The sequence below is a fragment of the Nyctereutes procyonoides genome, unplaced genomic scaffold, assembly GCF_905146905.1.
Source record: "Nyctereutes procyonoides isolate TBG_1078 unplaced genomic scaffold, NYPRO_anot_genome, whole genome shotgun sequence".
In the NCBI taxonomy this organism is placed as follows: domain Eukaryota; kingdom Metazoa; phylum Chordata; class Mammalia; order Carnivora; family Canidae; genus Nyctereutes; species Nyctereutes procyonoides.
Window position 1 is genome coordinate 828,836 of NW_026575037.1, and position 15,189 is coordinate 844,024.

At 35.9% G+C, this 15,189-nt stretch overlaps 1 protein-coding gene across 1 annotated transcript in view; it reads left to right on the forward strand.

Moving 5' to 3' along the window:
* The window catches only part of SUCO (SUN domain containing ossification factor), a 116,316-nt gene extending 107,944 nt beyond the window's left edge, over positions 1–8,372 (forward strand). Inside the window, exons 27-28 of the mRNA XM_055319020.1 lie at positions 5,218–5,273; positions 6,330–8,372. Of these exons, the coding sequence (XP_055174995.1) occupies positions 5,218–5,273; positions 6,330–6,773 (500 nt within the window). The 3' untranslated portion in view covers positions 6,774–8,372. The remainder of the gene's footprint in view (positions 1–5,217; positions 5,274–6,329) is intronic.
* The last annotated feature ends 6,817 nt before the right edge of the window (positions 8,373–15,189 follow it).

Sequence of the window (15,189 nt, forward strand, 5' to 3'; positions counted from 1 at the left end):
TAACAACAGCATGTTTCAATTGATAAACTCTTTCAAGTAATCATTGCTGAGCATTACTATTTCCACAAAGCTTCACAGACTTAACCCATTACATTACATGTGTGCTTACTTAGGACTAGTAAATCTCTTCTTCCCCCTTTTTCTTTTTTTCTTCTTTTGGCTGATTTTCTTTTACAACTGAAATTTTTAATTGAAGAATTACATGTAAGAAAATGTAATTGTCATATGTAAACCTTGATGAATTTTCATAAACCAATTGAACACACCTGTATGACCAACACCCAGATTAAGATGGAGAACATTATCCAGTACCCCAGAAACTTCCTTGTGCTCTTTTAGACACTGTCCATCCCCTCCCAGGATAACCACTGTTTTGACTTCTGACTGTTGACTGTGAGATTCACCATGTCACTGAATATAGTTGTTGTATCTTTTTATAATATTCCATTATACAAATGCACTGCACGTTATTTTGATCATTTTCAGTTTGAGGCTATTCCCTATCTTTTGGTACTGTGTTTGATCTCTAGCATTTCTTTGTTTATCCTTCTTTAGAACTTTTCTGCCTACATTATCCATCTATATTTGCATGTTGTCTACTTTTTAACATTAAAGTTCTTAACATACTAATCATAATTTTAAAAAATTCCTGGTCTGATAATTCCACCATTCTTGTCATCTAACTCTAGTTCTAATGTTTGTTTAGTCTCTTCAAACTGTGACTGTTCTTCAAACTCTTCAAACTCTTCAACTGTTCTTTGCTTTTTTAAAAAATGCCTTGTAATTTTTTATTGACAGATGGGACATGATGCACTAGGTAAAAGGAATTAGAATAAACAGATCTTTTCATAATATAGTGGTGAGGTGTGGTGGTAGAGGAAGCATTGTGGACTCCTGTGATTAGGTTTCAGTCTTTTGGCAGGCCTTTGTCCCTGGACTGTACACTTCACCAGTGTTTGTTGGGTTTCTCCTTTTGCTTAGGCCAGTTCGGCTCAGATAAAACACCAGCAGGTACAGCTCTACTAAAATAGTTCCTAAAGTCAGGCCTTGTTAAGAACAGAATACTCTCTGGAACACCTGGGTGGCTCAGCGGTTAAGCACCTGCCTTCAGCTCAGGGCATGATCCTGGAGTCCTGGGATCAAGTCCCACATCGGGCTACTCTGGAATATTTCAAAATGGTGAGGACCTGGTAGAGCTCCTAAAAATACAACTCATAAAAGTGTGAGGGCTCCCCTCTGACTGGATGTCCTCCTTAGACTTTTTAACTTACAGATTTATCCACACTGAGCATCCAGCAATTTATCAATTAATAGTTCAGGTTTTTCTATATGAGCACTGGTTCCCACAGAGGTTTCTGCCCAGGTAATTTGTGATTCACTGTATTTGCCTATCTCTGAGTTCGGGGATAGTAGTTTGCCTTGTGAGCTCACTTCTCTGAAGGAGCTAAAAAAGAGTTGATTTTTTTGGTTTGTTCAGCTTTTTTAATTATTGTTAGGACAGAGTGGCAGCTTCTGTGAACACGGGCACACTTTTTGAGGCTACAGACAATTTTTGTTTCTTCCTTTCCAATCCTTATAGATCTTATTTCCTGTTTCCCTAACTGCAGTGGCTAGTATTTTAGCAGTGTTGAAGTAGCTGATAGGCACCTTTGTCTTGTTCCCATTCTTAAAGGCAAAACACCTAGTGTTAAGTATTATATTTCTCATAGGTGTTCTGTAGATAGCCATTATCAAAGGAAGTTCCTCTTCTTAGTTTGCTAATAATAGTTCCTCTCCCCATTAATGCTTTATTTTACCAAATACTTTTTAAGCTTCTTTTAAGATGACTATTTCTAATCTTCTTATTAAAATGAATTATACTAATTGATTTTCTAGAGTTACATTTTTATTACATTGTTAAAAAACACAAGTTGGTCATTATACATTATTTATATATGTGTATGTTTTGTGTACATATTGTTAATTTCACATAATTCTGTGTGATATTCTAGGGATTTTGCTATCTTATTGTTCATGAATAAGGTTAGCATGTAATTTTTTATTTCTCAGACTGTTGGGTTTTGATGTGTCAAGTATGTAAAATCAGATGGGCAGTGTTCTCTTATTTTCTGTTCTCAGGAAGAGTTTCAGATTATAATTATTTTTTGAATTATTAGTCACATAGGTCCAGTATTTTCTTTGTAAGAGGAGTTTTGGTTATAGGAACCTGATTTTTTTTTTTTGTCACTTTAAATTTAAAATTTCCATGAATTTTTCCATTTCATCTAAATGTTAAAATTTATTAGCAAAAAGGTACTTGCATATCTTTTGCCTATTAAACTCTTTTTATTTTTCCTCCCTTTGAGAGCTACAAGTTTCTTCTCTTTTTCTGTCATTAGAAGTTGTGCATTCTTTTTGACATTTTCTTGTACTTTAGCATCTACAAATACTTGTCAAAGTCTGCAGTTATTCAATACTTTTACCTCTTTTTGAACAATACAAAGATCTTGTATCCTCAACTTCATTTATATGTTACTGTTTTGTGTATATAAATTCTTTATTTTTTTTGTTTAGTTTTAACTCAACAAGGTATACTGTTTTTTACACTAATGTTCATTACATTTATTCACATATATACCAATTTCTTAATTCTTCAGTTCTGCTTTCTGAGACTCCGTTTGCCATTATTTCCCTTCATACTGAAACATTATCGTTTTTTCTTTATTCCTTTTTAAATTTGTTGGGCTCTTTGAATCTCTCAATTGGTATCTTTTATCAGTATTGGAAAATTCTTAACCATTATTTTTTCCCCAGAATATTCACTCTACCTCATTCTCTTTTAGAGTACCCATTTAATTCAATGTTAACTTCCTTTTCACTTTATGCCGCTAAACTTTTTTTTTTTTTAAGATTTTATTTATTCATGAGAGACACAGAGAGAGAGGCAGAGACATAGGCAGAGGGAGAAGCAGGCTCTCTATGGGGAACCTTATGCAGGACTCGATCCCAGGACCCCAGGATCACGCCCTGAGCCAAAGGCATACACTCAACCACTGAGCCACCCAGGCATCCCCTGTTATTTTCATTCTTTCTGCTTTTCTGTGCATTATTTGGGTGATTTCCTCCAATCTGTTTTCCATGTCGTATATTCTTCAGCTATCTGTAGTCTATTACATTCTTCCATTGTGTTTTTAATGTCAGTTATTATATTTTCCATTTCTAGGACTTCTTTTAGTATTTGTTTAAACATCTAGATCCCCCCTTTTTTTTTGTTTTATGTTTCCTGCAGATATTTTCAAGCTTGTTTTTTATTTAAAAATAGTAAGTATAGCTGTCTTTTTAGTCTTATGTTTTATAATTGTAATATCTTAAGACTTTGTGAATCTGTTCATTAATTGGGTCTACTGGCTCTTGCTCAAGATGCTTTGTGTCTTTCCGTGCTTTTACCTTTGTGTGTTGGTCCTTCTCTTTGAAAAATTTGTAGGGATAATTTGAGAGCTAGAAGGTAGGTCCTTATTCCAGAGAGAATTGGTTTATATTTACTTTATGTTTGTTGTGTAAGGTTAGTTGGACCACCAGATGATGGGAATTTGGACTGTAAGTCCTTGCATTGCATGGGTTAATTCTTTCTCTGAGGGTAGTTCTGTAGAGTCCTAGCTTACTGCAGGGAGAGTGAAGGTGTCTTATTAGACTACTACTCTGGATGGGTCTGAAGATTTGATTTCTAGCTTATTCTCTTGATCATCAGAGCTAAACTTCACATACTCATGCACTAGCAAATGCCGTCAGGACAAAAATGACTTTTGTGTTCCGCTTCACTGTTTGGCTTCCTACTTTTCCTTCAAATTTGGCCTAGTTAATCTTGGCTGCTCTTCAGTGCTTTTAGTGATTTTTTTTTTTAAAGTTCCATATTTAGTTGCTTTAAATAGAGAGGGTGATCTGAGTAACAGTTAACCATTCCTAGAAGTAGGTGTTATTTTTTAAAAAAGCAATTGGAGTGAGATTAGTAACCTGATAGAAATGGCTATCTGGAGGAATGTTTGGATTTTTTTTTTTATATATTTTTATATATTTGATGACTTTCTCAGCAGATTTCTAGGACATAATGTAAAAAAAAACATAATTAGTTAAATCGCATTACTAGTAAATTTGCAGTATATGAAGTTTCTTTTTTTTTTTAAGATTTTATTTATTTATTCATGGGAGAAACAGAGAGAGAGAGTGGGGGAGAGGGAGCGGGAGAGGGGCAGAGACACAGGCAGAGGGAGAAGCAGGCTCCATGCAGGGAGCCTGATGGTGGGACTCGATCCTAGGTCTCCAGGATCAGGCCCTGGGCTGAAGGCAGCACTAAACCGCTGAGCCACCCGGGCTGCCCAGTATATGAAGTTTTATAGTGAATTTTACTACTTATAAACTTCTGGCTCTGTCAGACCACATACTGTTTACTTTTAATGGGTTCAGTAGGACTGAGATCTCATTTATCTGGTAGTCAAATGTCTTGTCAAGAAATACAGCTTGTCAGTGTGAAAGTGGTATACAGCTGTCTTTAATGTGCTTAAAGTAATGAAATCTTAGGAACCTTAAAATGAATATTTTTAATTTACTCACCTTGCCAGAAGTGTTTATTCAGTATTACTTTGTCATTTATATTGCACGTTCAAGCTGTTTTTAGATTTTGGCATTCATAGTTTTAGTCATAGTAAAATACAATAAGAAAAAACTTCTTAAATTTCTTTTTTTGTGTGTATGTTCCTTTAACTCGCTTTCATACCTGGTCACAGCTGCTTGTTGCCATAATTAACCCACATTTGTGACACAGTGTAGTCTTTTAGGGAAATCTAAAGTCTTTTAGGGAATCTAAGTCTTTTAGGGAAATACTCAGATGATCTCTAGGCTTGTTACTAGTTTACCTGGTGGTGTTATCCTTCTCATCAGGTAAGAGGGTTGGGCTGGGCCCAAGAAAAGGATCCTTACTGTTGGCTGATGACCAGCTATCAATGAAAAATTTAGGGAAATTATTTGAAGGAGACCAACCAAGCCCAAAATAAGAATGGTACCATCTCTTCCAGTATGTCGCTTTTTACTAATTTAAAATGCATAAATAAATGCTTAGTATGTTATAATTATAAATTCACTGTATCTGTTAGGAAAACAATTACTAAGGGACAATATAGTTTTAGTGTTTATCATAGCATAGTCTACATTTTATATCTGCTTTTTATTTTTTCTTATTTATAGTAGACCCAAATGATTTGTACATCGTAGAACCCCTCAAGTTCTCTCCAGAAAAAAAGGTAATATTTTGATTCTTTTTAGTGTGTTGGTGTAATTATGTGATTGTAGATGAATTAGGTAGAAAGGTTTGATATAATCTTTAAGTGGTCCTTATTTAAATTTACTTTTTATTTCCAGTCATAGTAATGATATAAGTAAATGTTGCAGAAGTCAGCAAGCTATGACCCATAGGCTGTATCTGGCCTGTGGCCTGTTTTGTATGGGCCTGGAACCATCTTTAAAGGAAGGGTTGTAAGATGCAAAAGAATATGCAAGAGGGAACAGTATGTGACCTGCAAAGCCTAAAATATTTACCGCCTGGTCCTTTACTGAAAAGGTTTGCTGACCCCTGGCTAATAGTCCTTATTTACTGAGTATCAGTGCTTATTAGGCACGATGTATACATGTGCTATTTCTCTAATCCTCACAGCAGCCTGGAGATGGTAGTATCCCCGAGCTGATATTAGAAAGCTAAAATTCAGAGGGTTTATACTATTGCATGATCTATTAATAAATCAGTGGTAAAACTCAAAAAATACTTAGACTTTTTGGTTACAAAGTCTGCTTTTTCCATTTTGCCTAAGTTGTACTCATTTTGACTAGAGGTAATGGTCTCTAGGTGAAAGAACTTGGACTTTAGAGCCAAAATAGTCCAGGATTCAATCCCAACCTCCACTTACTGTGTTGTAACTTGGGCAGGAACCAAACCTCAGAACCTTGGTTTTCTAATTTAGTAACCGGGGATAAAAATACTCACTTCTCAATAAGTTAAGATACACATGAAGGCAACTAGATAATACCTGGTACTTAGCAAGTACTCAGATGTTAGTTATCATCTCCTAAATCTATTTTCAGAGGTGGCTGCTAAGTAAAGAGTTTTGATTGAATAGTATTTATAAAATGGGAAGGTAATAGTGGTGTCTATACAGAACACAACAGTATATTATGCTGTTCATAACACTGTTTTACTTCTCATTGGGTTGGTACTTTGCTCCATTAGCCCAGCTGTCTAGATGTTTTGACGAGTTAACTATTGGAGGTCTCATTACTACCTTTTTAAAAAATTTGTGTTATAGAAGAAACGCTGCAAGTACAAAACTGAAAAAATTGAAACCATAAAGCCAGCAGATCCATTGCACCCAGTAGCCAATGGAGACCTAAAAGGAAGGAAGCCCTTTATGAACCAGAGAGATTTTTCTAATATGGGAGAAGTTTATCATTCTTCTTATAAGGGTCCTCCGTCTGAAGGAAGCTCAGAAACATCATCACAGTCAGAAGAGTCTTACTTTTGTGGCATTTCAGCTTGCACAAGTCTGTGCAATGGACAGTCCCAAAAGACAAAAACTGAGAAGAGGGCTTTAAAACGAAGGCGATCTAAAGTCCAAGACCAAGGAAAATTGATAAAAACTCTAATACAGACTAAGTCAGGATCATTGCCGAGCCTGCATGACATAATCAAAGGAAACAAAGAGATCACCGTGGGAACATTTGGTGTCACAGCGGTCTCGGGACATATATAAAATAATAGAACTTTTCATACTGGAGACTTTTGTTGTTCTTTGAAGAACAGTCTGTGGTATTTGAAGGGTTTGGGGGAGGGAGAAAATATTAATGGGAAAAGTATTCAGAAATTATGGTTTCTGCCTTTTTAAAAAAAGTAGGTGGGATTGTGTCAATCTTGGTTAATGAGCTGCAGTTTTACAAGGCTGATCACTTCCTACAAGGACAATGGTAGACATTTTATAAAGATGTTTTTTTCACAGATTAATTACTGGGACAAACGTAATTTGGAAGCCCCAGTTCCTTTGGGTGGGATAGGAATGAAAGCCTAAACCTCTTCCTTTAGCTTTGTTCCTATTTCTTGCACCTTCCCATATTTATGTGCCTTTTGTCTATTTATAATGCCACTGGAAGAGGAGGGAGAACTTTTTCTGTCATTTGATTTCTTTTATAACTTTGTTAGTTTTTTGAAGCTGCAAACACTACAAGGCTTTAAGGTGATCTGCGCCTGAAGTTCAGTAATGTGGGTCAGACAGTGTAAAGATCCTGCAGACTTGCCAAATAGACTTCTGTTTAGCAAACTCACTTGAAGCAAAAACTTGCTGGAATTTTTGTCTCTTCTTTTAGGGTAAACCTTGATACTGATATTTTCATTTAACTTATTCTCATTTGTTTTTCTCTAGCTATTAACTCAATGAGAAAAAAAGCCTACAAGATTTTTTTCTTGCAAATAACTGGTATTTGGAAATAAATTTTTTATAAATTCACCTCTTAAACACAGTAACCACTTGTAAGGGTTTTCATTAGCTACATTACATTTTAAACATTCACAATAAGCACTAATCCTCCATACTTTCAGGTAATTGCTTCCTGTTACTACAAATAGAACATTTGAAGGTTTGTCAAATGAGTCCAGGTCTCATATGATATAATCACTGCCTATGTACATATGCACGGAACCAGCTAGTGAGTTTGTCAAGCCTTGTCTAATTGGTCAAGTCTAAACGGAGTATTATTCCTTGATGTTTGCTTTGTATTGGCTACAAATGTGCAGAGGTATACGTTGTGTGATGTCGATGTGTCTGTTTTCATTTTGTCTTTTTTTTTCTTTAAAAATAATTGGCAGCAACTGTATTTCAATATAATGATTTCCTAGTGTGTGTTTGTACAGTAATGAGTGAAAGTCGGAAGTTTCTTTTTGAAAGGGAGAGAATTGACCATTTTGTGTTGTAAGACTTAAGTTATAACTTATTGAGCACTTTTAGTAATAACTGTTTTTAAACTCGTCTAATACCTTTCTGGGGGTATTGTTTGTAATGTGACCTATTTAAAGCCTTTTTTGTTTGTTTAAGTTGCTGCTTTTAGGTTAACAGTATGTTTTAGATGATTTGAATTTTTTTCCAGTCTGTACAATTAGCCATTCAGAGCAAGAGGGCCTGATTGTATAGAAACTCATTGAAAAGAGGTCCAGATGAGAGCGGAGGGAGAGTGGGAAGGTACACAATCTGTGTGCAGCACCCAGTATTGTGGAAAGATGACTTTCAGTATGTAACTACGGAGCTGTAGTGCCATTAGAAACTGTGAATTTCCAAATAAATCTGAACACTTGTCTTTATTAATTACTGGCTCTTTTGTTCTTGGAAGGAGAACTTATAAATATATTACTCAGAACATAGATTGAAGTTTTTGCCACATTAAAAACTAAATACAGTAACATCTCATTACATAATTGATGACATTTCAGCCACCTCTATACTGATTGAACTTACACATAAACATTGTGTTCTCTATACAATCATAATTTCACCATTTCAAACACTAAAATAAGAGTTTTGATCTTTATTTAGTAGAGTGCATGTATGCAGTTTCCTCTTAACAGATGCTATCTTGAGGACTACTAATTTCTTATTTTTTCTACATCTAAATAGAGTATAATGCTTTACAATTTACTTTTAAACTTTTACACATCTAACCAGAGCATAACATTTTATAATTTCAGGTGAGATTATACCTACATGAGGGGAAGAAACAGTTCTTGCCAAGTGTCACTGGTGCCTGATAAGAAGCAAAGCTATGTATATAAAATAAGCTTTCAATGTTCCTTGATAGCCTCATTTTATTTCTTTTAACATTAAGCATTAAAACAGCATAAAATAAAAGGAAACAGGAATCCTAAGGGCAAAGGTGCCGAGTAAAGCAGTTCTTTTAATTGGATTTTTAAAAATACTATGTTAAACATACATACAATCTGAGGAATTAAATAACTTTTTAATAAGCCTTGTATGAGAAAACAGGAATTCTCTCCTCTCTACCACTGCCCCCACACCACCACTGCCACCACAGCCCTCCTTCACCAAGGATGGTTTGTTCCTCAATAGCAACCTTTTCAACTTTTGTCTCCAGTTGGTGTTTCTTTTACCACTTACTGGTTTTCCAGTTTTAAAGGTGTTCCCAATTTGAATATTTAAACTTACATACATGAATATGAAATAGCCATTTGTTAACCTACTTGAACAAATCTACATAAGATCACAGTATATAGAAGTGATGTCAGTTTAGAAACAATACTTTTTTAAAACCTGCATTTCATATAAGAAAGTTATTAAAAACTTCATGCTTTTCCCCAGCTTTTTAATTTGAAAAACTTCAAATCCATAGAAAAGTTGAATATCTATGCACCGTTATTCAGATTTAGCAGTTAACATTTTTAATTTTTTTTTTTTTGCTATATGTGTCTGTGTGTGTCTATTTGCATACATTCATTTGAGTGAACCATCTGAAAGTTGGGATATTAGAACCCTTTACCCCTAAATACCTAAGGATGTGTTTTCTAAAAATAAGGACATTCACCTCTGTAGCCACCATACTTGTATCATTTAAAAAGTTGATAATTCTGTAGTCTAATAACACAGTCCATGGTCAGATTTCTCCAGTTGTCCCCATGGGTATCCCTCTTTTTTTTTTTTTTTTTTTTTGTCCAATGTCTGGTCAAGGTTCATTTGATTGTACTATTTATTTAGGTTCTTTAAATACAGATTGCTTTATGACTTAGCGTGTCTTCCTTATGTAAGGGCCCATGGGCTACCAAAGTGGGCACTGACAGCTTTTCTAGTGATGTGTCAATACTGTCATTAAATTTTATCCCAACCCACAAGTATCCATTTATATAACATTAAGACATTAAATAAATCCTATAGGAGCACATATTCATGACCTCTACATTATATTCCACTTTATTACTTTCAAAATTAATCTTTAGAATGTTTACAACAGAGTTCATCACTTGGAATTGTTGCATTTTTTTGATAAAGCATATATTAAGACCCACCTAAATGCCTAATGTTATAATATGTAAAGTGATAAGTCCATCTGAGCAAACAAGCATCTGTGATTTTTATTATTTTTCCCCTTTTTTATTGAAGTATAGTTGACACACAGTGTTACTACATCAGTTTCAGGTGTGCAACAGTGATTGGACAAATCTATATGTTATGCTATGTTCACAAGTGTAGTTATCATCTGTCACTATACAATACTAGTACAGTATCATTGCCATTGACTATATTCTCTGTGCTGTACGTTTCATCCCTGTGACTTATTCCATAACTGGAAGTTTTTACCTTCGACTCCCTTTTATCCATTTTGCCTGTCCTTCACCTCTTCCCCTCTGGTAACCATCAGTTTGTTTTCTTTATTTATGGGTTTCTGCTTATTTGTTTGTCTTTTAGATTTCATACGTAAGCGAAGTCATGGTGTTTGTCTTTGTCCAACTTATTTCACTTAGTATAATATCCTCTAGGTACCCATCCATGTTGTGCCAAATGGCAAGGTCTCATTCTGTTTTTTATGGTGCGTGTGTGTGTATGTGTATATATATATTACATTAATACATTAATGTAATATATATATTACATTGATACATTACATTAATGTAATATATATATTACATTGATACATTACATTAATGTAATATATATATTACATTATATATATTACATATATCTATCTCACATCTTCTCGATCCATTCGTCTATAATTTATATTGATAGACACTTAGTTTGCTTATCTTTATGTAAATAATGTAATATAGGAATACATATTTCTTTTCCAATTAGTATTTTTATATTCTTCGGGTAAATACTGCATTTGTGATTTCTAGATGAATAAGGGGTAAAAAGCAAGTTTTAAACCCAGGATGGTTTAAAAAGTTCCCCAGGTGGTGTATCATACAATTTAAGAGCAAGTGTTTTCAAATCAGACTGCCTAGTTTCATATTTGCTCTCCATCTCTTATGATGACATCGGACAAATCACTATTAGTCATAATCGCGTTAAGCATCAGATTTCTCACCTGTAAACGGATATAATAACACCTACTTCAGAGGATTATTCTGAGGATCAAGTGTGCTAATACACATAAAAATACCACGTACCTAGCATATACTGCACTCAGTGTTAGCTATTGATGTCTCGATGCTCAGAGTTAGATCTCATCCCTGGTGTCTGACCATCTACCAGCAGGTCAAGAAAGGAGCTCAGGCTTGGTGTAAGACTATCATCTCTAGCCTCAGCGTCTACACCACCATTAGCAAGGTCAGCTGGGAGCTTTAAGCTTGATGTGCTCAGGGTAAGACCCTTAGTGCTTTCACCACAGGGTCATTAAACACTCCAGACTCAGCAGGACTCCTAGAAAGATCTTGTCACCTGTTTCTACCCTTCAGTATGAAGCCTTGCCACAACTTTCTTCCTCAAAACCATCAAGGCAGATTTCATATGTCCTTGACTCCTGTTAATTTTGTCACTGCAAGAAGCTCCATATGGCTTTCACATTATTCCTTCAGGAATACTCTTCCGTATTATATTTCCTAATCCCTTCCGTCGTGCCCTCTGGAACTCAAAATCAATCATCAATAAAATTCTCTAAATCTTTAGCTTGTTTCAACCTTCCTTTCACCTTTTTGTTCTAGTCAAAATTACTTCCCTTGAATCCTTTCCAGGTCGACTTTCTTCTGCACTCCTCACAATACTTGGTCTGAGGAGAGACTAGTAGATGGTTCCCTTAATCTTCCATGACCTAAAATTCACTCTCTGAATCTTACATCAACAAACCATACCACCCACTATTTCTCTTTGTTGCAAATGAGCTCCTATTTTCTCTTGCCCTCTCTCATCTTCATTCTTGGGTTCCCTATCATTCCAGTACTGCCTGTCACAATTCTTGAGGACTTCAATGTCTACCTTACATGATTTTTTCTAGTTTCTCAGTTCCTTGACCTCTTTCTCCAATGATCTTATTCTCCAGTCTGTTTCAGCCACTTAATTCCAATGATTAAATTCTAGTTTCTGTCATTACCAATATCTGTAAACCTTAACACCAATTCCAAGCATCCAGCTTCTGACCACCATCTCCTATTCTCCTAGTTCATTCCCTCTCACACCCTAACTGTAACAATTCTTTGCAGTCCCACCAATCAAACTCCCATCAGATAGCTGTCATGTGTAGTTCATATTTTGTCTCCAGAAAACATGCATCCTCAGCTACAAACCCTGGGAATGCTGCTCAATCCCAACAGGTTTCAGACTCTGCTCACACCATCAGAGTACTTAGCAAGCCAGTCTCAACTTTATTTTCTTGGTGGGACTCAGTCACATGTCTTTTGTGTTCCATCTTTCCCTAACTTCAGGGACACATACTCCTGGGGGAGGTGATCTTATTCCTTGGTCAAAGATCTTGGTCAGTGTAATTCAATCATGGTAAATATTCTCCTCACTAGTGACTGGTTTCAGTATGGATGTGTGGTGAAATTCTGGCCAGTGGCAAATGAAGAGAAGTCTGCCAAGAGTGAGGTTTTTTTTGCTGTTAAAAATCAAGTTGTAGTAAGAGAAGGATGTTTCCTTCTCTTGTTTTCTCTGGACAATTTCTTGTCTGGATGACATATGTAAACTTCTCACACACACAATGGCAGCTTGTCTGAGGAAAATCTGACAGAGGAAAGAGTAGAGCAGAAAAAGAAATTGTTCATGCCCTCGCTCTAAGTCACTGAACCACTGAAGCCATCCCATCTTGGGAGTCCTTGTTAAATGAGATAATAAATCCTTCTCATGTTTAAGCCATTCTTGACCAGTTTCTGTGTTACATATTTGTGTTATGCCAAAAGCATCCCATCTGCTAGAAGTTGCACTTAAAAAGTGCCAACACCATGCTAAAGCATTGTATACATATCCTCTTATTTAACAATCTCTATGAGTATGGTTATTGTGTCAGTTTTAAAATGAATAAACTCAGAAACAGAGAGGTCACAAAGTAAGTGAAAGAGTGGGGATTTAAGCTTCTCTCTGTAGTAAGACTTCAGTGCCTAGGCTCTTAAGCACCATGCTGTAATGCCTCCTGGTGGAGACATGGGGGACACTGCCTGAGAATGCCCAAGATCCCTCTGAGGATCTCAGAAGAAGGTAGGGACCAATCACAGAAGCACCACTTTCTGGCATTGGGCTAGTTAGACCTGTCCTGGAAAGTTCTCATTTTGTAGTCACAGCCTGGTGAGACCTAAGACTCAGAAATGCATTAACTATACCTATTTGGGACAAAATGCTGCATTTAGTATCTGTTCTCAGTGTTACTTTAAATTCTAATTTATTAACTAAAGTAGTTATCTTTAAAGTTCCAAAGTTATGTTTTCCAGTAGTTCTTAGGATATTGTAACTATGTAAGGTGACAGACATTAATTAGACTTATGTGCTGATCATATGCAAGCATACAAACATCAAATCATTATGCCGTATGCCTGTATATCAATATAATGTTATATGTCAATTATACCTGTTTAATTTTTTTTTTAATTTATTCCAGGGAATTGAGAGCCCAAAGTAAATTCTTAAAGAGAGAGTTCCAATTTAGAAAAAAATATACCAAGAATATGTGTAGTACGTAGTTATCAGATAAGAATGTGAATCCTTCCTTCAAAGAGGTGTTTGTTCCATGAACAGATTGACTAGACAGGGACTGCCACAGCTCTTAACCTTAAGGATCAGGAAGTCTATACTGTCCATTTCCAAGAACCAGGGAGCAATGAGGAGAAATGAATGGTACTTATGTTAGTGGTGGTTAAAAAAAAAAAAAAGTCCTATCTCCAAGGGCAGCAATCAGTATTCTTATACTTTATAGGGGTTTAAGGAACTTTAAAAGAGGAAGTATGAAAATGACTCAAAATCCCCACATGAAAAAGAATATTGAAGGAGCATGAAATGATAATGTACATCACATCAAAGAGACTGTGCTTTAAAAATAACAACTGCTAGTGGAGAACGGAAGCTGTGGCTCTCCTGTTCCCCCAAGACTCTATGATCTCCCCCCACTGCCCCAGAACACCCTTCACATGTATCACGTGATCCCTACTCATGTTTCATTAGCTCTCATCGTTTTTGTCTCTGTATCTCAGAGCACTGAGCTCATTGAGTCTCTCAGGAAACCTGAAATATTTACCAAGGGCTATATCACTGACCCAAGGCACAATCTGGCTCATTGCTGATTTGTCTAATTATAGTTATATCAAGTAAATAACACTGGGGCATTTTAGAGTGTTTATTATGTTCACTATAGCATAGATCAGATTAGAGCTGTCTCCTCTGGTTATTTGATTGTAAAGATTACAATCTCTTGAGCCTCTTTGGATGTTATCAGGAGCAAGAGTCCAATCCTATGGTGACTAAATTGATTCACACACTGTTATTTGTGACAAATTGTCAATCCATCTTCAAAAAGCGGCTGTGGTTTGCATTTCCACTCCGCAGTATTTGTGAAAGAGGAGTCACTTAACTAAAAGACAATGAAATTTAAGGAAATGATTCCTTGTTCTCAAGATTTCCGCTGAGGAATGTTAATAGCTGATATATTTCATACCGCCTGTAAGAGGAATTACAGACTGTCAAAATTCTAGTAATTAGGTGAGCTAATTTCCCCCAAATCTGTCATATGTTGACTTTCATCATGTTTTATAGGTCCTAGGGCTCTTTCTCTGGGGGATCCAGTAACTGTTAATTGTTGTCAAAGGGGCCTAACAGAAGATCTTTTATTGCCTGACCCATTTCAAAACTTTTCCTGAGTAGCACAACCCAGTCCTTTAAAATTTTTACAGTCCAATAAAAGATTCTCACATACAGAGACCCTCATGGTGGCAATGGTGGCAGAGGGCCCAGCAGGCCCAGTCCAGCAACTGCTGGGCTGTGTCAAGTCTTTAGACAAAGACTGTCAAATACACATTTAGAAAAAAAGTTCTAACCATCTTTCTCTGTCTACTCAGACCTTATTTAGCATTAATCATAATATTATAATGACAACTGTTAGGTTTTTCCCAAACGAACGGCAGAGAAATTAAAAACAGCAGAGCCAGTCAGTAGGTTTGAGAATGCTTTAATGGGGAGAGGTTCCGTGACTCAG